This window comes from Conger conger, chromosome 17 (genome assembly GCF_963514075.1).
Source record: "Conger conger chromosome 17, fConCon1.1, whole genome shotgun sequence".
NCBI classification, from domain to species: domain Eukaryota; kingdom Metazoa; phylum Chordata; class Actinopteri; order Anguilliformes; family Congridae; genus Conger; species Conger conger.
Genome location: NC_083776.1, coordinates 226973 through 253558, shown reverse-complemented (window position 1 = coordinate 253558; position 26586 = coordinate 226973). Strand labels below are relative to the sequence as shown.

Here is a 26586-nt window from a genome sequence, read left to right as displayed (position 1 = left end):
GGGACCATTCAACGTCAAGGCATAACATTTCATTCATCCATTAAGCACGTTAATAATTCTTTAATAATATTTATATGTTCGCAACAATTCTTCATTTTTGTGGCTCAGACTGCTCATATTTAGGGACCGTCTAAAAAGTGGTTGTCAAATAAAAATGTTAATAGCTTTCTAACCACAGTGCTCAGAGTGTTCAAATAATGAGTTGATGATCAGGAGGACATGAACATACCAGCACAACTCCTGGATCCCAGCAGGAATTCATGTTTGATATTTTATGATTATTTCAATTATCACGTTAATATTCCAATAGCTTCCAGGTCACATGACCCACTGACTCCAAACCAATGGGAAATAATCAGGGGGACATGGAGATAAGGGCACAACTTTTGAATCCCGTGAAATTTTTTGCAAATATTTAAATTCTATAAATATTTCAATAGCTTCCAGATCACATTACCTATTTACTCCAGGCCAATACCTATTCATTCTACTATTGATCCTTCATGGGGCACACCTATTTTTAGAGTCAATATGCGTTTTGTTGAATGGCATTTCTGGTATACTGCGAAGTGCTATGCTGGTGGATTTCATCAGACTGCAACAATAACAACAACAATTGCATATAAGCAAATGAAGCATTCAATCCTTCTACAAACACAAAATGACAAGGCTTCCGATCATCTGCAAATTATCCCTATGCAGCTTTTTGTAGCTTTTTTGTTGTAGTTATGAGCGTACTGTCAGATTTGTGCACCAAATGCAACAACAAAGATGACATTATCTATCGTGGGATGGTCAGTCTCATGAGACGTACCAACACATTTGCACCCATGGGATTTTTTTCCCCCACTTGCACTTGACATCGGTCGCGGGCTGCCATCGATAAGCCACTGATTACACAAATGTATCCTATTTGTATTCAAGTTTATAAGCTAGAATCATGCCAGTTAAGTCACAATTGCACGAGTCGGGACAATAAATTAATAGACACACTGTTGGTGCCATTAGGATGGTCCAATTGTGGAAATTTTGTCACTATAAAAAGCATTGTGGGAGGCTGAGTTTTAGTTCTCGGCGATCCAAAAATGGATAACATAACTTTTTTTACAAACTGAAATACCATCGCATTCTGTATATAGCTATGTATTTATACCATGAAAAACATACTTTGAATGGAGACTTCAACGTTACGTAGTTTGCTTTTCACTTGCATCACTTTTCAGACTGTCCCTAAATATGAGCAGTCTGAGCCGCAAAAATGAAAAATTGTCGCGAACATAAATATTATTCAAAAATAAACAATGGGCTTAATGGATAAATTAAATGTTGTGCTTTGATGTTGGAAGGTCCCAAGTCATAACACACTTCTCCAGGAATGCGTTATAATTGTGATTGACGAAAAGGTTTCGTAATATTAAAAGTGCGACGGAAGACGAAACAAACCATTGTGTTGCGTTCTCCGAGCTCCATTGATTACGAAACATTTATTTTGACCACAGTGGCCTGTTTTTATTAAAGAGTTATTGAATATCGACCAAAAAACGAACTTTACCGCACTCTGTAGCCTATCAGTGAAAGTCGCAGCTTCTGCCCTTGCGCTCAGACATGACACCACGTCTGGCATTTTCATAAGAGAAATCCGAACTGAGAAGTGAGAACGCACACAACGAACCACTTAAATTGAGACGTAACGAAACTGTTCGTATAATCCGTATCGTTATCCGAATTTGAAAGTGTGGGGGTAAAGTTACAAATACCAAGTATAATTGGGTAGTTTCACTCTAGGCTAACTCGCTCAACGACATAGACTACATGTTACATCGACCGATTTGCAATGCCCTTACTATAAAGCCATTTTGCACACTGCTGTAACTGACAAGCAGTTTCGTATCGTAGCCTAGCCTACTCTGAGTATAGCGGGTGTGGTTTGGGGGCCTGCCTTTTCTGAATTCTTCCAATCATCCCACATATCGCCGGTGGAGTGAGCGCAGCTGTATCGATGCAGATATGCAATCCATCCAACGTTAGACTCGGTCGAGCGCCTTCACCTGAAAATGACGCTCAACATATTAGATATGCGTCCGTCTGCATCAGGGAGTTTGAATTTAATTGTAGCAAGTACTTTATTCTGTTCGGGACAAAAATAGGCTATAGGCTACACATCGGAGACGTTGGCGTAATCATTTAAGTGCAATAACTCGTCTCTAGTCTAGACGCTGCAGCTAGCGAGCACTGGGCACTGTGGAAAACAGGAGCTCGACGGCTTGTGAACTTAAATTGTAAAAACGGGGGATGGTCAAGAAACATTCACAAAGCCTTCTAAAATGCAATGGTTCTGCACGCGGAACACGAAACTGATTATAAAATTGTGCACGTTATTTTCCCCTATACATTTACTAAGTGGTGCCAGTTTGCGCTCTCAAGCTTCATGTTGGTTACGTGCCCTTCTGCTGGAGCCTATGCCTGGAAAACGTTATTTCTTAAAAACAAACACGTTCATCTGTCTGCATAGCCACAGATGTAGGAACGATAACTAATGTATTGTGAGGGTAAACATTTCCAAGTTTCTTCAGCCATGGGGGGGGGGGGGGGGGGTCACTACTCAATACTGGTTGTTAAAGTGTTAATCGTATCTGTGCTCTCACCGGCGAGGAGCAGTGTGCGTGGGTTGCTGGCCCATTTCAGGGTGCATTTTCCTGGCTGCTCCAATCGGTACGCAGGCGCGTATTCCCGGCATGCTCCAATCCGTGCGCAGGCGCTCATTCCCGGCATGCCTCTGCGGGGAGGGGGGTAGGGGGGGCGGCTCTAACGAATTTGAATGAAGAGAGAGGCTTTCGGCGCCATTTTCGAGTGGAGCGGCTGTTACAGCAACAGCGGAGCACAGGCGGATAGAACAATTCTAATGTATTTCCCCCCCTGGGACTTATAAAAATCTATTAAAAAAATCATCAAAAATACAGAATGAAAAAGAGGACTTGTAAATGGCCGCAGGATTGCTGGACAAAGACACAATTCGATACGGTAATGCAAGCAGGAGAATCGCTGAGAAGGCAACGGAGAAGAGGCTTTTGACGACTGCGATTGGGAAATCAACATTTAAAAAAAAAAATCTCTAAAAATGAACGGACCACCCTAAAAATACTTTAAAATCTTTAAAAAATAATTTGAAGGCCAAAGATTGGAGTGGGCATATTTTCGATTAGATTCTCGGTGATTATGGTCTATTTTAAGGTTAAATTTGAGCGGGAGCGCTGCTGTGCTGTCAGTGCAGTCTTATTAGCTAGCTAGCACATCCAATTGACACTAACGTTAACTGGTCGGCTAACGACTAACTTAAGTAGCCCAGAGCTAACTAACTAAAGAAACTTTGATTGGCAATATCAATCGCAGTATCAGTTGGACTTTCTCCATCCAGGCATACCTATCCATTTTGCCTCGCTTGTGTTCAATTATTTAGCGCCGTTTTCGTGTTTTTAAATGAAGCGACTAACTTGGCTAACCGAGCTAACGCTAGCTGAAAAGAAAATAATTTAACGTTAACGCTAGCTATTGATTCGCAAGCTGAGCGTTAACGGTATCTTGCGACCCTTTGACGTTAGTTGACGTTAAAAATGAAATGGACTCTGGAAAAATTGAATTTCTTTCTTTTGTGGTAAGTGTGTCTATATTATATTTATGGAACATTATTTTTATAGACTAAATTAACTTTGCTCTTTAAGTTACTATGTTAGCTGTGTTATTCTTGCAGTCTAACGTGATGTCGGCTAACTTCAAGGGTGACGGGTTCTGGGTAATGTTAACTGTTAACGTTATCGAAGCGGCTAAGTTAGCTAGCTCTAGTCTGGTTGGCAAGCACAATGCCATTCCGCATCATTAGCTAGCTAGGTGCGTAACTTCTCTAATACATGCTAGCTCGGTACCTGTAAATGTCGTTTAATGAGGATGTTCTGTTCTCCCGTTAACTGTTTCAACTTGGTCATATCTAACGTTACTGTAAGGTTTGTCAAATTCTAGTTACCTCCCAGCCGAAATCGCATCACGTTAACTGTTATTACTCCAAATAAGTTAGCTCATGTTTATTTTGAATCTTTATGAAGTAATTAGCTAGCTATGAAGATTTTTGGTGCAATTCACCAACGTTAGCTAGCTAGTGTCTCTGATTTTAAGAATTATATTAACATTACAAGCTAGAAACGTTTGCTAAAGTTATCTCGTAACGTTAATCTTTGTATTGACAAAATATTGACGGGCATTAATGTCTGGCAGCTATAGCTAGATAAGTTACACCGTTAACGTAAGCTGGTTGAATAGTTAACATTTGACAAGCTAGCGTTTTATTAGCTGGCTATCGCCAAGACTGCTTCTTGGTAACTAAGTTGATGTCGCTTAATGTTTTTAGCTAACCTTAGCTAACTAACGAAGTTAACGTTTACTAGCTAAAATGTTCTCCAACTTTTTAAGATGGTTACTAGCTATCGTTAATGACGGTGTCAAGTTGGCTATCGTCAGTTAACCTTTTAACTAACTTGTAGAGCTAAGTCGGATAAAGTAACGTTTTCCATATAGCCCAGCTAATGTTAACATAATGAAGACTTGGTGCTTAGCTAGATTAATTCAGTTGACGGAAGTGTGGCGTTGTCGATCAAGCCAACTAACTAAGGTTAGCTAACTTGACCAAATCAATTGCTAACCTACACGACGTAAACTGTATTAAACGCCAATTAGTCCATGTTGCATGGAATTGGCCCTCTTGCAAGTTTTACCATCATTGAAGCAAACCATCCAGGTCTACGAGATGGAGCGATGGGCCAGTCCGATGTAACGGCAACGTTAGAAAGTTAACGTTTGGCTCTAAAGGATAAGTTTGACGTATTAATGTGCAGAGTAGGCTTGCCACTGGTAGCGCATATTGTATTAGTATTCGATTTCATGGGCTTGTGTGTGTCATTCACTTGCATGCTGGTTAAGTTAGCTGCTGTGTGATCTGTAAAGACGTTGTGCTATCCCAGCAGTTAGGAAGCTTGTCAAATTGACGCGAAAGCCATCAAAGCATCATTCTAGCTTCCCCGGTTCATGTCCGTCAACATGTTAGTAGAATTGGTTATTGCTCATAATGTGACCAAACCACTTGTTTATTAGTAACTTTAATAATTAAGTGGTTCTTCTCGTTAGTCCTCAAATGACTACTGCCACATTGTCATAGATGCGTTTTAACCACAAATGCTGCCTGTCGAACGGATACTTTTGAAATTATCTGCGGCGCAGCACCCGTATTGGTAACCTTTTTTTCTTACCTTAGCATAAATTACACGGATCTTTGCCATCCACTTTCCGAAACCAGACTGCTGGTCGATTTTCACATTTAGTGATTATATTTTTGGCAACACGTTAATTCACGTTTAAGTCCGATGTTAAATCTTTATCCATTTTGTTTCTCAAAAAACCTTTGCGCTACAATGCAGTGCGTAGTGTATCGTGTTTAAAAAAATGACCAAACAGTCTCGGTGACTGTAATCTGTCTGTGTGTGGGGAGCCCTTGAGTATCACCTTTTTTTTTTTTTCCCTCACTTTTTTCGGTGCCCGTTTCCCTGCATAGTTCGCTATTAACTGGTTAGGTAGCACTGGGCAGAAAATGTATTTACTTGGCTACAGATGTGACCTATCATTTGGAACATTTAAGTTGTGACCTTTAGGACGTCTGAAGTGTAACTTGGTTTTTCTAAACTGGAAATGGACGCCATTTAGCATCTACTGTGAAACCTAGTCGGGGCACTTTGATATCTACATTTACGACACTACTTCACTTTATAAAGTGATCTCTTCACTGTGTCATACTCGCTTCCCTCCAGAAATCCTCTCGCTTCATATTTTGTTCAAATGTAGCCAACTTCAATCGTTGTTCTAGATAACAATCTACACAAGAAAGTAACACCAATTTTAGGAGCAAGTGGTGTTATATATATTTTTTATTATTATAACTATTTAGGTCCGAGTATTACATTTCTTCTGACATTGTACTTGGTATTTTACAGGATTTATTTATATTTGTTAGGGTCAGGAAAGTAAAGTGTATTACAACACTGAAGCAACACAATGTTTTCTGTGGTTTAAGGGATTAGATGATGCGCTCTTTATGATTACTGTATTTTTTGAGTGTCGATATTGTTTTTAATTTTCCAAAAGGCGGGTGAATTTATCTAATACTTCAAAAAATATAATTTTTGGTTTTAAATTTTAAATTTCTGTACTTGAGACATTTCTAAGTGGAACCAAGTCCAGAATAAAATGTAAGGTCAAATGTAGGTTATCCAGTGTGGTTTTATGATTTTTGCTATATCAAAAAGGTGCATCCAGGAACTGAATGTGCAGTATTGGCGTCCTGACTGTTGTAGAATCTCTAAAGAACACTGAAGAGGAGGGCTGTTTTATGGCAGAATGGATGTAACATTGTCAGGGCTGGCTTGCATTACTGGGAAAGGCAGATGGAAGTGGGAGGTATCGGGGATCCCTGGGCAGGCATGTGTTCAGTGACCTGGCAGAGCCGCCATACAGGAGGCCTACCCGTAGTTCCAGTGCAGCAGGAATTAGACGAGGTGATGCTGTAATAAGTAACACAATAAAAGGAAGGCCTGGTGCCTGGTGTGTAGGTGAAGCTTCCTCCTTTTATTTATTTTTTGTGCTGTGATCACAATCCTCTTCCTTATTCCTATTTAGACTGTCAGTTGACACGATTGATGACAAATTAGTAAATCCAATCCGATATGTGTTGCCAGTGTCAATGTGCATTTCTTTTGAACATTGTAAATGGTTAGACATGACAATTCTCGTATTATTTGATGGGTAGAAATCTGGAAAGTTGTTGATAGTTGGTTCGTTTTTGTTAGATGTCTACATTAAGCAGGTGGCAATTATTACAGGTAAAAATGTGTACATACAGCAGCAGAAGCCCTCGTTATGAATACCGATTGCAGGTATTGTTTCCCTTCTCCTAGTTGTGTGTAAAATAATCTGAATATAACTGGCCGATTTACAATGACATGATCTTTTCTGAGAATTGCAGAACATTGCATTAAAACAGGATTCATACTGTTAATTGATAAAAGTGGGTACTTTTTAAAATTGTTTTGGCAGACTTGGCATTGAGCTGTAATGTAAAATTATGTCTAACTGCTGAAAAATGTTTCGGCAATTGTGATGTGGAAATGCATGACTTGTGTCAATTGGTTGGCAGACGAGTGACAAATCTCAAGTCTTGATCAACTGGATCAGTTTGCTGCGTCAGTTATTTCAATTTTCCCCCCTACTGAGCAGATTTTCTACAGACTGCATAATGATCCCTGATCAGTTCAATATTAACGGGGGGGTGAGTTACTTGTCATTATTTAGCAGAGCAGTTGTGCTTGAAGGAGTGGACCAGGGCAGAGAATGTCACATCACGTATTGCTGCAGTAGTTTATTTTTACATGTTTGGGGAAATGAGACTACCTCCCCCCTCTCATTGTTCATATTGAAATCAGCATGATGATATAGGCCTACCTTTTAGAATGGTGTGCAAGTGGTCAGCTTGCACGATGCCTTCCTCAAGAAAATATCAGAATATTTCAAACCTTACCAAAAATTCCAAAAATAAAATGAATTGTGTGTAAACGTCAGTAAGTGGGAAGGTGGTGTAAATAACCATTTTTGCTTCGACCTTTCCCTAGGGCTGTTCTCTTGTCCATCATTTCTCCTCTTAGCTCGAGTTGATGTGTCCTCAGGAATTTTGTAATCTGGTCTGGGCATTTTTTTTTTTTTTTTTTTTTTTTAAAAGCAGAGTGCTTGCGAAACTTGATTGTTAAATCTTGCACCATGTTTTCCTTTGTAGAGGAGAAAGGCTGGTGACTTCTCTTCACTCTTTCCCCCTCTGCCTTTTCTTTCTGATATGAGGCCACTCCTGGAAATGGTCAAACAGGGTACTGAGGTGTTGTCTCCTTTTATAGTTTAGGAGTATCTGGACAGCCAGTAATCAACAACGTTCAGCAGTTTATTTATTTATTAATAATAATAATAAAAGTAATAATTGTAATTAAAAAAAATTTCCCGCCATGTTATAAGGTGTAGGAGTCAGGTCAGTCATCTGAAGGCACACGTAAAGCTGCTAAATTTCCAGGATTACAACTTTATCATTGACTGGGGCTGTTTTATTGCCTCTCTTGTTTTTCAGTTTTGAAATGAATATACAATTTAAACTCATTTGCACGTGTGTCTGGTTGACGTTAATCAGAAGAGAGAAAGTTCAGTGGTTTTGATAGTAATTTTTATTATGAGTGTTTTCAAAGGAAGAAACTGCCTATGTGGGCAGGGGGGAGGGTGGGGGGGGGGGGGTTGGAGGAGGGACAGGGAACTGTTAAATGCAGAACTGAAAAGCCTCAGCCCTGTCGGAACGGCCAGATCTCCACCGTCTGCTCGGGGAGATCAGGTGAGCTGGAAGGCACTGCTCTAGGGCTGATCTCTGGAATGGGAGAGCACTCCTCTGATCACATGGGCCGGCTTCGCTCTGCACCGTCCGTGCCATCACCTTCCTCTCACCGGGTCCCCAGGTAAGAGCCCCCAGAAGTGACTGTTAATGTTCGAGGTCTCTGGCGCTGGTTCCGTTTGTGCTTTGATTTAAGGCGTTCTGTTGCTTACTGTGTCAGAGGGGCCTTTTTTAAGAAGCTGGGCTCTGTTACCAGCTATGTGACGGTGTAGTTTTTTTTTGTTTGTTTTTTTCACCTTATTGGCTTCCTGTTTATTTTGAGGCCTCATGGTCATAGGAATTGAAGAATGGTAATTTGGTTGTTGCATAGACTGGGCTGTGCACTCTTAAACCGACTGCTCTGTTTGTGTAGCATTGTGCTAAATGAGCTACAGCGTTTATCACACTAGACCCGTTTATGCTTTTTATTGCTCTTTGGTCTGTCAATGTGCCATGTATTTATTTTGAGGCAGTGCCGTACCCATGCTTCCCTGAACTTGTTTTGTTCTGGGTTGCTGAGAGCATGGGTAGCTCCTCTCTGTAGACAGCATGGTCCAGTAATGAGACCTCAGTTTGTGAAGCTGTTTTTTGTGTCTTCCGCTCCTCCCTTGATCTGTGGTTAAGCTGTGTTCTGATAAAACTTAAAGACCATCCCTAGTTTTCTATTTCTTGTGCGTAATTTTATTTGATTTTTTCCCCCCAGGAGAAAATGTATTCATAGATTTCAGTTCTACACTGCAGAAGGTTTACATGACTTTTAAATCACTTGGAAAATGATGTGGTGACAAATCGTTCTTATTCAAAATGATGATTTTGGTCCTTTAAACATTTGAGAATTAACTGCAAAAAAAATTTTTTCAGACAGTCACAGTACTGTGAAATGCATATTCTACAGGTTATTTTATTAAGGCATGTAAAAATGTTACATTGGTCACTTCAGATGGATGGACAGCTGGCAGGCATGAAAAATGACATTCTTTGAGTGTTCTGACAACAATATAACTATTTTTGTGACCAGGTTTCCTAAGCTTATTCCTGTATATACATCTAGATATAAATGTATTTTATAAGTACATTAGGCCAATATCAAGGTTGATTACACTGGAAATCCACTTTCTAGAATTTATCAAAGGTCTTTCAGCACTCATAATAGTTGGTAATTTTATTTTATTTTTTCCATCCCTGTCATGTCCAATATGTATTGCATATCATAACATGTGATGGCAGTGTCAATTATGGTAAAAAAAAATAATAATGTAGGTCTATGTGTTTGTGGTTTTTCTAGGTGTTCATTGGGACATGTCGGGTTATGGGAGTAATTTTATAATATTGACCCATTAGGTTTCTGTGTTGCTTCATGTGAGGGAATGCAGGAGCTGGCTTTTGGGTTCTCTTAATGAATGTCCATCCTTCTGACCCTTTTTATAAGGGTTCTTCAGGTTTCACTCATTCATGACCATTTAAAAGCACCGTCCCCTAATTCATGTCTTCCTGCTAAGGTTAAGGTGTTATTAATCAAATTTTGGGAGGGTTACAGAGTTTATTAATCTAAACCTTCAAGCATATGATTGCATTTTTTTCTTTGTGAATTAACAGAGGTGATCATAAGTGGAATCTATCTAGTGGATGATCTAGCCTGAGACATGGCTCACAAGGGAAGAGATATTACTTTAGATAATTTTATTTTTATAAATAAATAAAAAAAGGGAAGGGGTGGAGGATTTAAAAATAAAAAATAAAATGCTCTTCACACATCCTTAAATGCATAATGGTAGCATCTTTAACTGTTGATTTTCTCTGAAATGATTGCAGCCCACATTTGATCTGTAGTAACGGGGAGATGGGGACGTGGGGAGCGCTTTTAAAGGCTTAACACCCACAGCTCACTCACTTGTGTTTCTACAACAGAGAATAGCTGATATTTTTAGAAAGTAGTCCCAGTGTTGATTACAATAAGTGTTTACTCCACATCCTGTCTAAACGGTCTCTGGCTTGTTATCCCTGGTCAACAGTGATTTTTTTTAATTTTATTTTTTTATATCCAAAAAAATAATAATAATACGTTGGGCCTCGGAAATGACTTGATGCTTTTTAAGTTTGGAATATATAGAAATTATTCAACATAATTTTAAATAAAAATGCTTGGCTTTTTGTTCAATCTTGATTTTAATCGACTCGAATAAATTACATTTGGAGAAGTTTTGTGTTAAAGTCAGTGCACTGTCCTTTCCCAGGGGGCAATGGATTGGCATTATTGAATTAGTCAGCTTCCTCCTCCCAATATCTTAGTCTGGCTGTGTGAGAGCAAGGGTGGCTACAGGTCAAGCTCACACTGGTTTGGCCAGTCTTTTCAAAACTACAGTTTGATCAAAATGTTCCCTTTCTTCCCTCTCTGGCAGTGTCCGGCCCTGTTTGAAGGTGAGCTTCAGCCTCAGTGGCCCAGGCTGCTCAGTGCAGTGTGAGGGTGTTTTTATTTTATTTTGTAAAAAAATAACTGCAGAAAAATAAAAGATTTGTAAAATCTTCATTCTCAATAGTGGAGACTAAATGTAAAATATCCTCAGAACATTTATAAGGTTGTTTTTAAGTACACACTTCCAGTCCAGCACTGGTTTTTACCTGCTCTGGTGTCTTGGTGATGTTGCCTGCTGGTTATTTTAGCATTCGGCAGCTCCGCCTCACAGCAGTAGAATTTCTCCCACCACAGAAATCCCCACCACTAATTTGCCCTAATTGCCACCTATCCCCTGCTGCTGTACTGAAGCAGAATCACCTGCAGCCTTTGGTGGTGATGGTACTGTCCTGCCATACTGCAGTGTGCGTTTGCGGAGGGTGGGGGTATCGCTGTCAGTAAGGTTTTTTAGGGGGGGTTTCGGTAGTTTATTTTGGTGAAAATATATATATATTTTTTTTTTATGTAAACCGAGGCTGGGGTTTTTTTTTTTGGTTTTTTTTTTTTTCTTGTGCAAAATCCAGTGTTTATAAGTGCTACTTGTGCAGCCTGCAATAATTTTGCAGATTATTTACTGTCAGTGCCATATGTGGTGGTCTGCTGTGCGTCAGCGTTTTCCATACGTTGACTATAATTACTAGGGCCAGTCCTGTTCTCATGTACGGATGAGAAGCTTATCCTCTTTTATTTATTTGTTTTCCCCCCTTATTTCCCTTGTACTTCAGCTCTCATTCAGGTCGGATGACTTTGTGAGGCAATGAGAACAAATGAAATTAAACATTTCTAGCTCAGTGTAAAGATGCGTTCCATTTACTTGGGTTAAGGTGGTTGTCTTTTTCTCTCCATTTCACCATCATATTGTATAGTTGAAGTGAAGTTTAAAACATGTCAGTTGGACATGTTTTGAATTGATATGTTGATCATAACCCGTCTGTTATTTTCGGCAGTTTTGTGAATGGAATGGAATTGCTCTGCCCTTCAATGTGTTATTAGTGGTGCTGAATCATTTCATGGCTTATATAAATATAGTGGGTAGCACTTTCAGACGGCATGTGATGTGGAAACTTGTTACACATATGAGATGTCATATTTTTTTATTATTTTTTTCAAGAGCACAGTGTCATTTCCTGCTGAGGAAGGCTTATCACTCACCGTAATTTATTTCAGACACATTGACTTTAGTGTGTGTGTGTGTGTGAGAGAGAGAGAGAGAGAGAGATGGGCAGTACATGCAGTTGAAATCATAGTCTGTGTTTTTAAATTTTTTATTATTTATTTTAATTCACACCAACTAAAACCACTGTGTGTGTGATTGTGAATCCCTCCATGGGACACTGTAGATTGATATAGCCCTCCCTTGGGCATCACAAAGAAAAAAAGGTTACAACTTTCACCTTTTTAAAAAATTTTGTTTAATTTTTAAACCTGGATTTTAATAGAATGGCCGAACGTGGAACTGCAGTGGGACTCTGAGCACTGCTTTGCGTGGTCCTGCTCCTGAGTGAGTGTGTTCTGGAGCCTGGGGTTCTCTGGGCATTCAGAACTTTTGAAAAGTGCTCATGTTCACCCAGCACTTTCACGTGATAACCTGCGTATCTGATTTGTGTGCCGTACATTTTGTCATCCATAGCTGAATAATTGATATTTAGAAGTTGCAACTTACTTCAAAGAGAGAAGTGTGTGACTTATTTCAGTTTCTTTCTTAAATGTATAAATACCCTACCTGCACCTCCACCCATTTTAATCTACATTTTTCATTTTCCATTTAATTCTTATTAAAATCAGAATATTATTTTTAGAATTATTGTATTTTAATAAACCATTTAAAATAAAATGATCTGTTTTGTGTTTTGCTTTTGCTGGCCCTATTGAGGGTTTGGCTTTGCACAAGTTTGCTTAAGCATTTTATCACTGCTTTATTTTAAATGACTGTACAGTGCTTAGCTTGAGCTTACACTCCCATCTCTAGTGTTGAAACAGGTTCTTGAAAATGGGGGTCTCAGCACAGTCACAGAGACAGGTTCGTTTTGCATTGTTACTCTGATTATTTTGAAGGGGGGGAGGGGGGGGGTTGGTCCTGTTTAGGTTTATTTGTTTTTCTCTCCCTGTCCTAAATATCCACACGGGCAACAATTGAGCACTACACACACTGCAGCTGACAGTGGAGAGTGCATTATCTGGGTAATTTAATCGCGCTTTGCCAGTGAAACGGGACACCCAACACCCTGACGGACATGGCCTCCATATCGCCAATCTCTCCATGCGTTTCCCTCCATGCCGGGCCTTTGTAATCCTCACAAGTGTGATTTGGGCTCTACTTAACACACAAGGCCAGATGTGCTGCTCAATCTGGGGTCTATTTCATTGGCTACTATAAACTGCAGTGTAACTGCCATTTTATTTGTATTTTTCATATTTGTGATATATTTAAAATGTATACACGGTAGTGTGAAAAAGGTAAATTTCCATAGGCACTATTCAGTAAAGAAAAGAAAAGATGTAAACAATAATTAAAGAATTTTTCAACATTTAAAAGTTTATATACTATAAAGAGCAATGTCTGTCTTGCTTCTGGCTAATAATAGACACTCAATCAAGTTTTTATCTGAAAAGTGGTCAATTCATGTTATTTAAAGAAATGATACATTTCCCCTAACATTTCATTTTTTGAAATTTGTTGTTTTCTACTGGCGCACTAATCCCAAAAAAAATTAGATTTTCTATATTTTTAAAAGCAAGGGTGCCTCAGACTTTTGCTGAATTTTACAGTCCTGTACTATTTTAACTGGCACACACCTACACCGAGTTTATTATATATTATATTATTATACTGCATAATTTAATTTACTAATCCAAAATGAGTTTTGTCATTTTTACATTGCAATAACATTTCTTTTTTTCAATTTAATTTTTTAATTTTATTTCCCCCAGTTCAGTGGCATTGACACCTGTCCAGTTCACTCCATTCTGTTCTAAATTATTGGTGTATGGATCTCCAGTGGTTAATGTGAGATTTGTTTATTGGGTAACCGTTTCCAATAAAGTAACAAAAACAATGTACTTTTCCCAGTATGAATACATCTTCTCTCACGCACATGCACACACAAACACACACACACAACGCAGTCCAGTAGCGGGCTGAAATATCTGTCTGAGCTGCTGATGAGGCCAGGCAGGCTAGCAGTTCCATGGCTGTCTGACTAACTACGGATTATTAAAATCTTAAACTTATTACACAGTTTATATTAGCACTGCATGACAATTCCATATGAAACCTTTCATTCCTACAGAAGTGTGTAAGGTGTATGATGGTGAGGGCTCACATTTATAAAATAAAGTTTTTCCTGTTTTTAAATGTTTGTTTTATAATGTATATACATTAAATATTCCCCAACTGAAATGAGAACACTACCTGATAATAGCACAGCGTTTGTGATTTGTTGAGTGCTTCACTCTAAACGTGATCCATCAATGTCTTCGTACAGTCAGTGAATTCCTGAGAATTGTATGTTTGTAAATGCATTTTGTTACATTTTTAATGTTTCAAAATGGAGAAATGGTCATATATGTAGCTATCATTTTGTGTTTAATGGGGTATTTCAACAAAAGTAAATAATGGATTTCCCAATCTGAGAAGCGTGAATAATTGTTGGAGAAAGTACATGATGTAAATGGGAAAAATCTTTTTAGCATTGTTGCAGATGGACAGCCAATACAGACCACCTAACTTGTCAAATGTGTGGTGAAAAATTATCAAAAAAAAATTTCCTCCATCACTGGAATGAGCCAATAGGTCTTGATTATCAAAAGGGATATTTTTCAGGATGATACATGTCAACTGTGCAAGTCAGCGGTGTGTGAAGTAAAATGAAAAGGGGGGGGGATTGGGCTGGGATAGGTAGCAGTGTTGGGCTGGGATAGGGGGCTGTGTTGGGGCGGAGAAAGGGCCGTGTTGGGCGGAGAAAGGGCCGTGTTGGGCGGAGAAAGGGCCGTGTTGGGCGGAGAAAGGGCCGTGTTGGGCAGAGAAAGGGCCGTGTTGGGCAGAGAAAGGGCCGTGTTGGGCAGAGAAAGGGCTGTGTTGGGCTGTGTGAACCTACATGCTGCTGTGTTCTGGTGGTGTCCTGGCTTCACATGTCATTTCTTTTTTTTGCTCTTTTTCAGATGGCCTTGAGCCCTGGCATCCTGTGTCTGTGTTTGTGTCTGTGTGCGTGTGTGTCTGCCTGTGTGTGCGTGTGTCTGTGTGCATGTGTCTATGCGCGCGTGTTTGTGCGTGTGTGTGTGCGCGTGCGTGCGCCTGTGTGTGTGTGCGCCTGTGTCTGTGCGTGCGTGTGTGCGCGCGCGCGCGTGTGTGCCTGTGCGTGCGCCTGTGTGTGTGCCTGTGTGTGTGTGTGCCTGTGTGTGTGCGCGCCTGCGCCTGTGTGTGCGCCTGTGTGTGTGTGCGCCTGTGTGTGTGTGCGCCTGTGTGTGTGTGCGCCTGTGTGTGTGTGCGCCTGTGTGTGTGTGCGCCTGTGTGTGTTCCTGTGTGTGTGCCTGTGTCTGCCCCAGTGGACAGAGATGCCGGGCCGTGCTGTAGCAGCACAGAATGGTTTGTGGGTTGTACTGAGATGCAGGCCGTGCTGTGCTGCAGCAGTAAGGCCTGGACGAGGCAGGCGTCCCTGGAAGCGCCAAGCAGAGGGGAGGACCCAGAGAACGCTGCCGTCTCCTCCTCTTCCTCCTCCTCCTCCTCCTCCTCTGGCCGTCTTGCTGTAGCAGCACGTAAATATTGGAGTTTTACCACTGCTGATGTCTCCAGTATTGATCGTGCTGCTGAAGGAAGGTTGGTCACCCGTCCGCTGTGCCCCGCTGTGCCCTGCTGAGAGAGCGATGGTGGGAGCAGTGTGCACACAGGTAAAGGGAAGCTAAAACAAGTGCTTTGTGCATAACCGCTTTAATTGCTTTATTTTGTTTGTTAAGTGCACAAAATGTCTACCTATCGCCCAGTTGCCTTTTTAGAGCTGACGTGTAATTATTTTGAACTTGATTCGCATGTTTTTTTTTTGCTGAAATATGCAATATTATGATTTTAAAATTGTTTTCCTTTTTAAATTGTAGATTTCAAATAAATTTTTGTATTTCAAATAAACCATGGTAATTGTCTTAACGGTTCATTGGCTGTTAAGTGCACTTGGTTTAGTTTTAATCTGCATGGCAATATGTACAGCGCGATCCGAAAGACGTGGAAACTTCTGCCTCGTACTTGAACCGGATTCGATTTTGCATGCAATAGTTTATAAACTCCAAACTCGTACTAGTTTCTCTCTAACATCAGTTCTCACATCACACATTCTTTTGAAGTCAAATCCAAAGGCTGCTTTTTTTTCTTTTTTCTTTTTGGGATTAATACATGAAGGGCTGAGGTCATTTTAATTCTATAAGAGAGGATGCGTGACGTCACTACGCACACCGGATTGGAGACCTCATTCAGCGAGGTATGTCGTTACCAGCGTGGCAAGAGTAAGCAAACTAAGTGATTGCGCTTGTAGAAGCATCTCATTTGCTGGATTTTTCTAAATCTGACTTTGATTGTTTCAAAGTAATGCACGCATTTGGTTTATATTGTGATGTGTCCTGGCATTAGGGAATCCTCGCCCACGTCATTCTTACAAATGCATATGTATGTGTGTATATATATATATATATATGAGTGCTCCACAGCTTATATATATATATATATATATATATATATATATATATATATATATATATATATATATGAAAGCTGTGGATATGTTCGCCGGTTACAATTGAGTTGCATCAGCTGGTGTTGACTTACTGAGCCAAATGACAACATACGACATTGGTCGCATTTACAATCGCCCGAGTTTTGGTACAAATGCTTATTTTGGAGATATTTGGAGTGTAGGCTACTCAAAATAAAGATGTTTTCGTGAATTGATTTCTTCTGGGGTTTTTTTTGTTTTGTTTTGTTTTTTCCCCAATTGTGTAAAGCTACGTCACTTCTGTCTTAAGGGCCACACCTGTAACCAACATCGACCAACAGGTAAATACTCCTGTGACTTCATTTGATGGGGTCCAATTATAGTGTGGTAACTTATCTAGGCCAATATGAAGTATGACATTCTGTTAGTGTTTGTTTTACAGACCATGCAGTGTCGCCACTGTTACGTGCGGCTGTGTCCGTTTGCCGGGCCCTTTAAAAAATAAGTTTGAGTGGTGGCTGGTTTTTCCTTTCTGGTCTTCACCGACTGCACGCTGCCAGTTTGTTTAATAAATTGCCATTTATTGGTAGCTGCCTTTGTGTCTGTCTCATCTCATTTTTCGTCGTAACGACTCTTTCAGGGAAAATAAAACCTACGCAATGGGGAAGTTGTCTCCGTTATGTTTTTCTACACGGACATACGTCTAAAATCAAAAAAAAAAAAAAAAAAAACTTTAGTCTATTTAAGTCGATTGTCCCATTTGTTTGCTTTCCCTGGCCACGTTTTGGTGAATTGGCAGTTCTGTTATGGAACCATTAGTTAATAATCTGAGGAATCCTATTTCTCTCGAATGTGTAACATTCCACCTTTTCTTCCGAGGATATTGTCCGCGTGCTTATAAGTCGGAATCCTTCTCCAAGAAGCGTGTGCACCAGTAAACCAAGTATGTTGGTTCCGTTCAACAGCTTCCTGTCATCTGGCTGTATAGTCACATACCTGTCAAAAAAATAAAATTGCTGTGATTTAAGTGTAGAAAATGTAAAATATTAGTAGGCTATGTCACATTATACTTATTCATTGCCCTGATCGCAAGATGGCCTACCTGGTTGTCGCACTGTTAACGCTCCATATTGCCTTCAATTTGATGACATGCAGATGTTCACTTTAGACTAGTATACATATTACGTGTTCGGTAGCCTGCATTTGGCACTACACCATCTTCACGGAAATGTGATGTGCCAGCAGAACGCCACGTGGTGATAGGATGTCCATTCACCTAGCACTTTATTAGGGACATTTTTACTTTATTACATTCATGCGATTATCTAATCGGCCAATTGAGTGGCAGCAGTGCAATGCATGCAATTCTGTAGATACGGATCAGGAGCTTCGGTTAATGTTGACATCAACCATCAGAACAGGGAAAAAATGTGATCCAAGTGACTGACCGTGGAATGATTGCTAGTGGCCCTGTGGTTTGACTATCAGAAACTGCTGGTCTCATGGGATTTTCACGCACATTAGTCTAGACTCTAGAGTTAGCAAAGAATGGTGCAAACAATAATAATAAATCCAGTGAGCAGCAGTTCTGCAGACAGAAACGCCTTGTTAATGAGACGTCAGAGGAGAACGGCCAGACTGGTCAAATGTGACAGTAACGCAAATAACCACACATTATAACAGCTATGCAGAAGAGCATCTCTGAACATAACGCATCATAACTCTTAAGTGGATAGGCTACGGCAGTTGAAGTCTAATAACTCAAAAAGTGCTCAATGAGTGTATAATATTCGTAGGTTAATTATTTTAAACGGTTGCCCACAAAAAATATATATTTAAATGATTGTAATTGAGTCCATCGACGGACCCATTGTAGTATGTGACCGGTGAACTGAAGAAATTGCACGTGTTTGCATCATTCCATTGGCATTCTCACCTTGCAGCGACCTCGTCCCCGGCAGAGTAATCTGTGCCACACTGGAAGACAACGTCATGATGAGAAGGCCGTTGTAGGGGCACAGGTATCATAGGTTTTTGGTGCTGGTGGGGGCAGTTCCAATTTATCGCCGGCTGCTCGGCATACACGGATATTCTCGTTGCCAGTGTCTCCAAAGTGCTGCTCCGTGAGCAGAATAGTCTAAAGAATCCGTGCATCTCCTGAACTGAGAAGCGCAATTCTAAAATCTCGGACGTCGGACGGCAGCCACCTCTGCCAAGAAACTCTGCTAGCGCGTGCATCTCGTAGAACTCCGCCTCACGCTTCAGCCCATCAAAGTCGGAGAAATTCGGTGGTAGCGAGACTTGATCGGTCCTGATGTAGTCCAGTATATACTTAAATAAGGTCCCATCTCTGTCCACGAAAACCTGTCCACCCGAGACTGGAAATTCGGAATCAGAACCATCCAACATCCGTGCAAGCCTGGAGTCGAGATGCTTTTTCAGGGTTGCGGTTCTGGTGGTGAATTTTTGTCCCCCAACGTTAATTGTTAAAATATCTTGAGTGCTCATGTTCAACCTGCAATTGCGTCGTCTGATGGCAGCGTTCAAGACACCTGGGTTACAGTTGGGATGTGATGCTGCTCATTTCTCCCGGCAACAGATGTAAACAAAATTAAAATGCACCGTTGCTATAAGCTATGCGTCCTCTAAGCATAATGCCATGTTCACTGTGGAGGAAATGCAGGCCACTGCTGGTTAACTTTCCAGTAATTTAGGCCTAAAACTGGAGAGAACCGTAAACCATCCACAAAACTTTTAATGCCGTAATTTCAGTGGATTTTGTTTGTGAAGCGTAAAACCAAAAATACGAAATGTATCGATTTTGTTAGGAATTGGTTTTATCATTTGTCAACTCAGAGTGTAGCTATAGCTATCGGGCGATCTGCGTTTAAAACACGCAGTTATGACGTAGGTCTAAAATAATAATAGTTTTATTTTATTTTTATTTTTATTTTTTTACGTCGGAGGCGATACAAGGCAATGGGCTACATCTATTCACACCCAGTCCAGTAGAATAACCGGTGTGGGTCTCACACCAAACTAAAGTCTGTGTAGTGTAGTGCAGGACTGCAGTTTTCCAGTATGTAGTCTACGACTAACTTCACACAATGTTCACGAATAAAGTTTATGCGGCGCACCTTTATCCTTTCCTTGAGTGTTATTCAGCAACTGAGATTTTATACTTGAACGTAACTCCTTAAATCCAAATCAGTATAAAAATGTAATATCGGTGTCAACCAACGGGAATACCCATTAATATGGTAATTACAGATTGTTATGCTGTACATAGTATATGGGACCAGCGATCTGATGGCAATAAACGTGTAATTTACGCAGCCCTACAAGTGACTGGGTTGGTTCATAGATTTTTGGCCCAAGTGCGTATATTTTTAATTGCAGTCAGGTCGGCTAATTTGGGACATTAATTTAACCTTACTTATTGTGTTGCTGCTAATTTGTGTTCAACGGTCATTTATATTTGAATCTATACTTTAAACCTGATCAGGTAACCTAGACTATTTATCTGAGCTGCAGGCTATGAAATAATATTTATTTAATAGTCAGTATCAGGAAAAACAAAATGTGAGTTTGGAATTGTGTGATTTGTGAGCGGTGTTTGGCGTAAAATTAGTCGAGAGCATTCCAATTGCAAGAAAAATACTAAACACACCGTACTATGAAGAAACACACCAGGTTCACTTTCATTAGTAATTTGCCTGGCAACAGTAGGCTATATATACTTTCACTGGACAGGGTATTTGAAGTGTGTCCGTTGCTGTCGTATTGTGTAGGCTACATAATCTCTCGTAGTTTTTGGATTTATTTAGTCAGTGCAGTAATCTATACACTGAATTAGGCATTCCGTAAAATGTTTATGCAACTTCATCAGAAACCTTGCCAGGATATGAACCAATGTGCCAGTCCACGATGGGATGTTTACCTATGCTCTGACTATACTAAAGCTTGTTTTTTTATTTTTATTTTATTTGAGGGACAGTTGGTCTTCAACTAAATAAAATATACACTGAACAATTAAGCATTTTCAGCACAACCCCTAAATAATTTAGCTATTGAGAATGCTTGCCAAATGTGAAAACATAGCCTGTGTGTGTGTGTGTGTGTGTGTGTGGACCTGTATATAGCCTAAATAATCACTGTGCCGTTATCAGAAATTTGACACTGATACACTTTCAATCTCAAATTTCAAAAGATGTCCTGGACCAGTTTAAAAAGACTTAATATATTCTTAAATATGAATGATATGTGATATGATACTGTATATGATTCTGGATGAAGGAGAACAACTTTATAGCCCACTGGTTGTTCTTGTGCGGAGGGGAAAATATCAATCTAAATCTGAAGGTGAGAACTGACGATATTTAATAGGTAGTATCTTCCTATCTGTTATGTACCTTTAACCTTGAACTGGTATTGCGCAAGTTGCATCACCCAGCTGTCATTTGTTAATTAATTAAATCAGTGTTCGCTGACATATCCTATATTAAAGTATTGCATGTGATGAACCCGAGTGGGTATTGTTTTTTTTATTTTATTATTATGGCGTGATAGTTCATCATCCTACGCAAGCACAAATAATCGTGTCTTAACGTCACAGCTGACACTCACGGAACATGTGCCCTTTCTCAGCAAAAAAAAACAGCAGACGACCCACCCCAATAGAACAAAAATTCCATTAAATAAAAACTGGAACTAAAAAAACAAATGCAACAATTTTATTATGCAACTCAAAAAGGTTACTGTCGCAGGGGAAACCCCGATGACAATACATCATGAATTGCCACATTTGCTAGGCTAGCGAAATTAGTTTTCTATTTAAATTGTATTTGTATTATATATCACAGCGACGTAAATGACAGAGCGTGAACATTTAATACACCGCCTAAATTAAATGGCACGAAGTTGTCGTCAATAGGCTGTCAGAAAATGATTCTTCACCCTCATATGAGTCGTAGACCTTTCTAAATGACTCGTTTACAGAAATATGAAAGAACATAGAAAGTAAATGTGTAATACTGGCTTGATCAATTTCTTTAAATGGGGAATCGGAATCGCAACATATGAAGCCTAAATATACGATTTTCAGCAGCAAGGGTGACCTAACAAACCTAAAGCAGCTTGCAACAACAAATTAAGTTGGCTGCTGAATTTAACAGACAGAGGACACACTTCTGGCATACCTCATATAGAAACAGACACAAACTAGCCACCTCACTCCAGTAAAATGCACCATAGTTGGCCATATCTGCGGGCGCCGGAAAGTACAACTGAATGACTGCAGAGACATGGGTAGAAATCAAAGAGAGGTTGTTTGGCTCCATAAACACATACAACGTAAGACACACTAAAATGACAAGTCCCCACAACGCTTTGGAAAACCTTACACTTGTGGAGCCGTAGGCGCTGGTCTCGTGGGGAGCTGCGAGCTTGTCCACATCTTTGAGCGTCACAGAGTCCCAGCTCTTTACATCAAAGTTCTTCATCAAGGATCCGACATCCATGTCACTTCGAGGCGGTAGCGTGGTCTCCCGCATAACCCTCAGTTTTTCCCTAAACTCCTGCATTTGCTGTAGGAAGCGGAGCGGATCGCACGAATCTCTGAAGGATTCAGCGATGCTGAGAGCTCGCCTCTGTTCGTCCAGTACCGCTCTCAGCCTGTTTATCTCTGGGTCGTACGACTGCATCACAGCCAACTTCAGCGTTTCAAAATCTGAAAGTATCTCGTTCTTCTTCTGATCCAGGGTGCCTATCAACTTATCGAAATACTCCGTTACCTTTTCGGCATCTTTGCTAACCTGCTGCAACGATTTCTTCTTGCTTGTTTCCAAGGACTCCAAACAGGACAACACGTCTGCGCTTCGCCAATTTTCAACGCGTTTAAACAGTTCTTCAAAGGCGATTTTTTCTTGTTGGTAAGCCTCTTCTAATGCACAAAATTTGTGCCCTTTGTGATCTCCAGTCGTAGCGCAAAACCCACATATGAGTTTTAAGTCCGTGGCACAGAATATATTGAGCGGCTGGCAACTGTGCTGTCTACACAGCGACATCTTCGGGAAGATCCTTATTTTATTGTACTTCTCCACAATTCCACGTAAGGAATAGTTGGCCTGAAGGCTGTTGATACCATTGTGAGAGGTATCTTTCCTACAAGTTGGACATCTGAACGGTGGTCTCCACATGGGACCTCTGTTTCCATCCAGAATGCCTTCCAAACATTTCTTACAAAAGCTGTGCGAACAGGGGAGGACCCGCGGGTCTTCAAAAAGACAGCAGCAAATCGGACAGGTGAGATCTTCTTCTAGGAGCTCCATGGTATTCTGAAAATCCGACAGAAGACAACATTTTAGCGACAGCAAGTATTTAATAAAGAGAGCGGTACTAAACGTCACAATACCCTCGGTGCCAATGAGCCAGACTGCTTCCAACGTGTGCAATGAAATCCTCAATTCATTCTTCTGTTCCCCAGAAATCATTTGCTTCTCTCAGTTTTGTTTGAGCCAACAAAATCGTCAATTTGTCCGAAAATAATCATTCATATCCTGGCAAGGTTTCTGATGAAGTTGCATAAATATTTTACGGAATGCCTAATTCAATGAAGCCCAGGTTACCGAGCATGGTAGAACGGCAAACATTACCACTACACAAAATCCCAGATATTGGCTTGCTACCAATAAAACCAGTTTTTCATTATCGACCTACTTTTTAAAGTGGAAGTAGACTATTCGTCGATTATTTCCGGAAAGGCGGCACTGTGTATTATTGGTTATTCACAATATTTCGACATAACCGATTAATCACGGCCGAAAGTCCAACTGTGACGGCTAAAAGATAAAGTTATTACGCACTAAAGTCTCGCTTGTTTTAATCGCATGAGGGAGTATTTACGTGTTCTGCAATATCCGGTATGCTGCATTTTCAAAGAAACTATAGGCTCTTTAACGCCAGGTAAATTATTTACCGCTATTAAGCTGTTTTTTTAGCTGCAGAAACTACTCGCAATGTATTGGGAATGATTATGACAGATTCTGCACGCATAAAGCAACATGCAATTGGACCAAAACGCACTCACCAGCCGCTGAGACGCACAGTGAAACGCAATCATGGCCGTTGTTGCTGTGCAGACTTCGCCCTTTACGAGAGAAAAAAATTTAACTGATTCAGCCCCGGAAGAACAGAATTCGGGAATGGAGAAATGAAAGTAAATTAAAGTCAATATTTCCTCGCGTTTGTCGAATATTTTACATGATCACAAAGTAATTAAAATTATCTTAATGATACTTCTGCATATCTCTCACAATCAGAGAAAATTTTGCCATTTATATGTAATTTTCGTTTTTCTTAAGAGAATAACAAACATAGAAGGTCCCTACTGCGTTGTGAGAGGAGGGGGTTTGTTGCTATGCAAAACATCACAATGTGAATACAGTCCACCACCAGATTCTTGGTCACCCAGATTTTAATCACTATTTTCTCTTTAAACTCCATACGTCATCACTGACGTCATATATATAATATATATATATATATATATATATATATATATATATATATATATATACACACACACACACACACACACACTCACCGAGCACTTTATTAGGAAAAAAATTTGTACACCTACTTATTCATGTGATTATCTAATCAGCCAATTGTGTGGCAGCAGAACAATGCAATCATGCAATCATGTAGATACGGGTCAGGAGCTTCAGTTAATGTTCACATCAACCATCAGAACGGGGAATAATGTGATCTAAGTGACTTTGACCGTGGAATGATTGTTGGTGGCAGACAAGGGTGGTTTGAGTATCTCAGAAACTTTGAGCAGCAATTCTGCAGAGAAAAAATGCCTTGTTAATGAGAGGCGCCAGTTGTGTCCCACTGACAGTAAATGTACAATATACATGTAAAGGGGAAATACTTCATACTTACGTAAAGTGTCATATACAACATCCTACATGAAAGTTTCCGAAAGACAGATTAATGAAACCCATAAGCACCTAGAAAACAGCATTTTCGCCTGTTCTAGCCTACTATAACTAAACTTTACCTTGAAATATAATTATTAAAATCCTTCAAGAATCTTATTTATGTCGTATTACTGTGTGAGTCCATTTCATATTTCATGCTTGAACATATTTTTATTGTGCCAGTCGAGGCCATGTTAATAACGAATAACAAGGACATGCTAAATGCCACGTAATGTAATGTAATGTAATGTCATGCCACGTAATGTAGTGTAATGTAATGCAATGTAATGTAATGTGATGCCACGTAGTGTAATGTTATGTAATGCCACGTAATGTAGTGTAATGTACTGCCACGTACTTTAATGTAGTGTAATGTAATGCCACGTAATGTAATGTAGTGTAATGTAATGCCACATAATGTAATGTAATGCAATGTAATGTAATGTGATGCCACGTAATGTAATGTAATGTGATGCCACGTAGTGTAATGTAATGTGATGCCACGTAGTGTAATGTAATGTGATGCCACGTAGTGTAATGTAATGTAATGCCACGTAATGTAATGTAATGTAATGTAATGTAATGTAACATGAGTGGAGAGGGCAGAAAGCCGGCCGAGCCAATCACAAATGCGCATTGGAAAACTGGGCTTGTTAACGAGTAAAAACTACCTAGCCACTTTATTATTTATCATATTATTGGTGGTAGGCTGGCTAATTTAGGCCTGCTGAGCATCAAATTGATGATATCATTCAAAAAAACGTTACCTGTGAAAGGACGTCTTTTTCAATAGCATCATCTGAATGACTGCAATTTTAAGCTGCACACAAAGGCATTTTGACAGTTAACTGGGGCATATTGCAGATTAGACTTTTTACAATGTCTGTTTTCTATAGTAAATGTATACAGGAATGGCATTAGCCAATTTGCCACCAGTATTTATTAATCAAGCTAATGTTAGCTGGCTAGCAGAAGGAGTTTGATGATGAGGTTTACATACGTTTTATTATGTTTGCTACCTCCCATAGACAGTATAGCAAATGGACATTGTAAATGATATTTCAAACAATGCAATGTATATGCCTACATAACTTTTATTTCAAAAACGAGAAAGGGTGATTACATCAGTAATTTCACCAACTACTTAAAGGTACAATAGGTCATTTCGGACTTCTAAAGGTCAAGAGAGGAATAGCAGCAACAAACACCTTCAAATCACAACACTGTTTATCCCTCCCCCTTCTCTCTGAAAGCGCTGACGTTGAAATGCCTTTGGCTGTGGCAATTAGAACCAATTTTCAACCAATGAGCTTGAATTATTGTACAGCTATAAGATGTTTTGGTACAGAGTGCCGGCCCGTCACCTGTATATTTTGAAACCCAAATTTAAGGACTATAAACACAGGCAGAGGTGAGTCAATATAGTCAGTGACATTTTTTCAAGGATAGGAAGGGATTTACAACGGTCTTGTAACGATGTTTTAACACAAAAATCTTACCTTTTGTACCTTTACGTAGTGTCGCATTTAGTTTGACCCACAGAACCGTTTCGTGATTTCATTGTAGGCCATTCATCAGCTACCCGTGTTCAATACGACCAACCAGGAGTCTAGTGTTGACTCGCGATGAATAAAACAACGGCCGTATAAGTTAGTTCTCGAATCGTGTCAAGTAAAATCACGCATTGATTCTTGTTCTTATATGTGTTTTGGGTATAACTGGGTTAAAAATGTGATTGTAACCCCCTTAGTTTGATAGAAAAATGCAGGATGCAGGAAATCGAGAGTCACGGTGGACTGGACGCCGTACTGGTCTCTGCAACTTCGGCAGTAGAAGCAAGGGGTGACGTTCCATATCAGTGATTTCAGTACCCAACAGGGGTCGCTCGCGCCTTTTCCGGAGCATCGCATAACAGGCACTCTGGCATGCGCGTGTTTTATTTCCGTTTCCGCTCTC

The 26586-nt window shown here is 39.9% G+C and overlaps 2 protein-coding genes across 7 annotated transcripts; both read right to left on the bottom strand.

Moving 5' to 3' along the window:
- Positions 1–15441: 15441 nt before the first annotated feature.
- On the bottom strand, positions 15442–20736 carry LOC133117093 (putative potassium channel regulatory protein). 2 transcript variants are annotated; one of them, XM_061227218.1, is made up of 2 exons: positions 18582–20736; positions 15442–15798 (listed from the first exon to the last, which is right to left on the bottom strand). In XM_061227218.1, the coding sequence occupies exons 1-2, from the start codon at positions 19151–19153 to the stop codon at positions 15768–15770; spliced, it is 603 nt and encodes a 200-aa protein (XP_061083202.1). In that variant the 5' UTR covers positions 19154–20736; the 3' UTR covers positions 15442–15767. The 2 variants fall into 2 exon arrangements, with proteins under 2 accessions (XP_061083202.1, XP_061083201.1); XM_061227217.1 differs by lacking the exon at positions 15442–15798 and adding an exon at positions 16713–17641.
- A 627-nt stretch (positions 20737–21363) lies between these two features.
- On the bottom strand, positions 21364–23790 carry trim13 (tripartite motif containing 13). Of its 5 annotated transcripts, none has more exons than XM_061227211.1 (2): positions 23733–23790; positions 21364–22980 (listed from the first exon to the last, which is right to left on the bottom strand). In XM_061227211.1, exons 1-2 carry the CDS (start codon positions 23763–23765, stop codon positions 21772–21774), a joined length of 1242 nt encoding a protein of 413 aa, XP_061083195.1. In that variant the 5' UTR covers positions 23766–23790; the 3' UTR covers positions 21364–21771. The 5 variants fall into 5 exon arrangements, with proteins under 5 accessions (XP_061083195.1, XP_061083200.1, XP_061083197.1 ...); XM_061227216.1 differs by lacking the exon at positions 23733–23790 and adding an exon at positions 23622–23641; XM_061227213.1 differs by lacking the exon at positions 23733–23790 and adding an exon at positions 23549–23574.
- Positions 23791–26586: the final 2796 nt, after the last annotated feature.

Excerpts from the sequence above, each read along its gene's own strand:
- LOC133117093 (XM_061227217.1), bottom strand. The coding sequence starts at position 19,153 with ATGAGCACTCAAGATATTTTAACAATTAACGTTGGGGGACAAAAATTC. Across the intron at positions 17,642-18,581 it reads GGGGACGAGGTCGCTGCAAG|GTATGTGACTATACAGCCAG; the intron begins GTGAGAATGCCA and ends TTTTTTTGACAG.
- trim13 (XM_061227211.1), bottom strand. The coding sequence starts at position 23,765 with ATGATTGCGTTTCACTGTGCGTCTCAGCGGCTG. Across the intron at positions 22,981-23,732 it reads ACTGTGCGTCTCAGCGGCTG|AATACCATGGAGCTCCTAGA; the intron begins GTGAGTGCGTTT and ends TCGGATTTTCAG.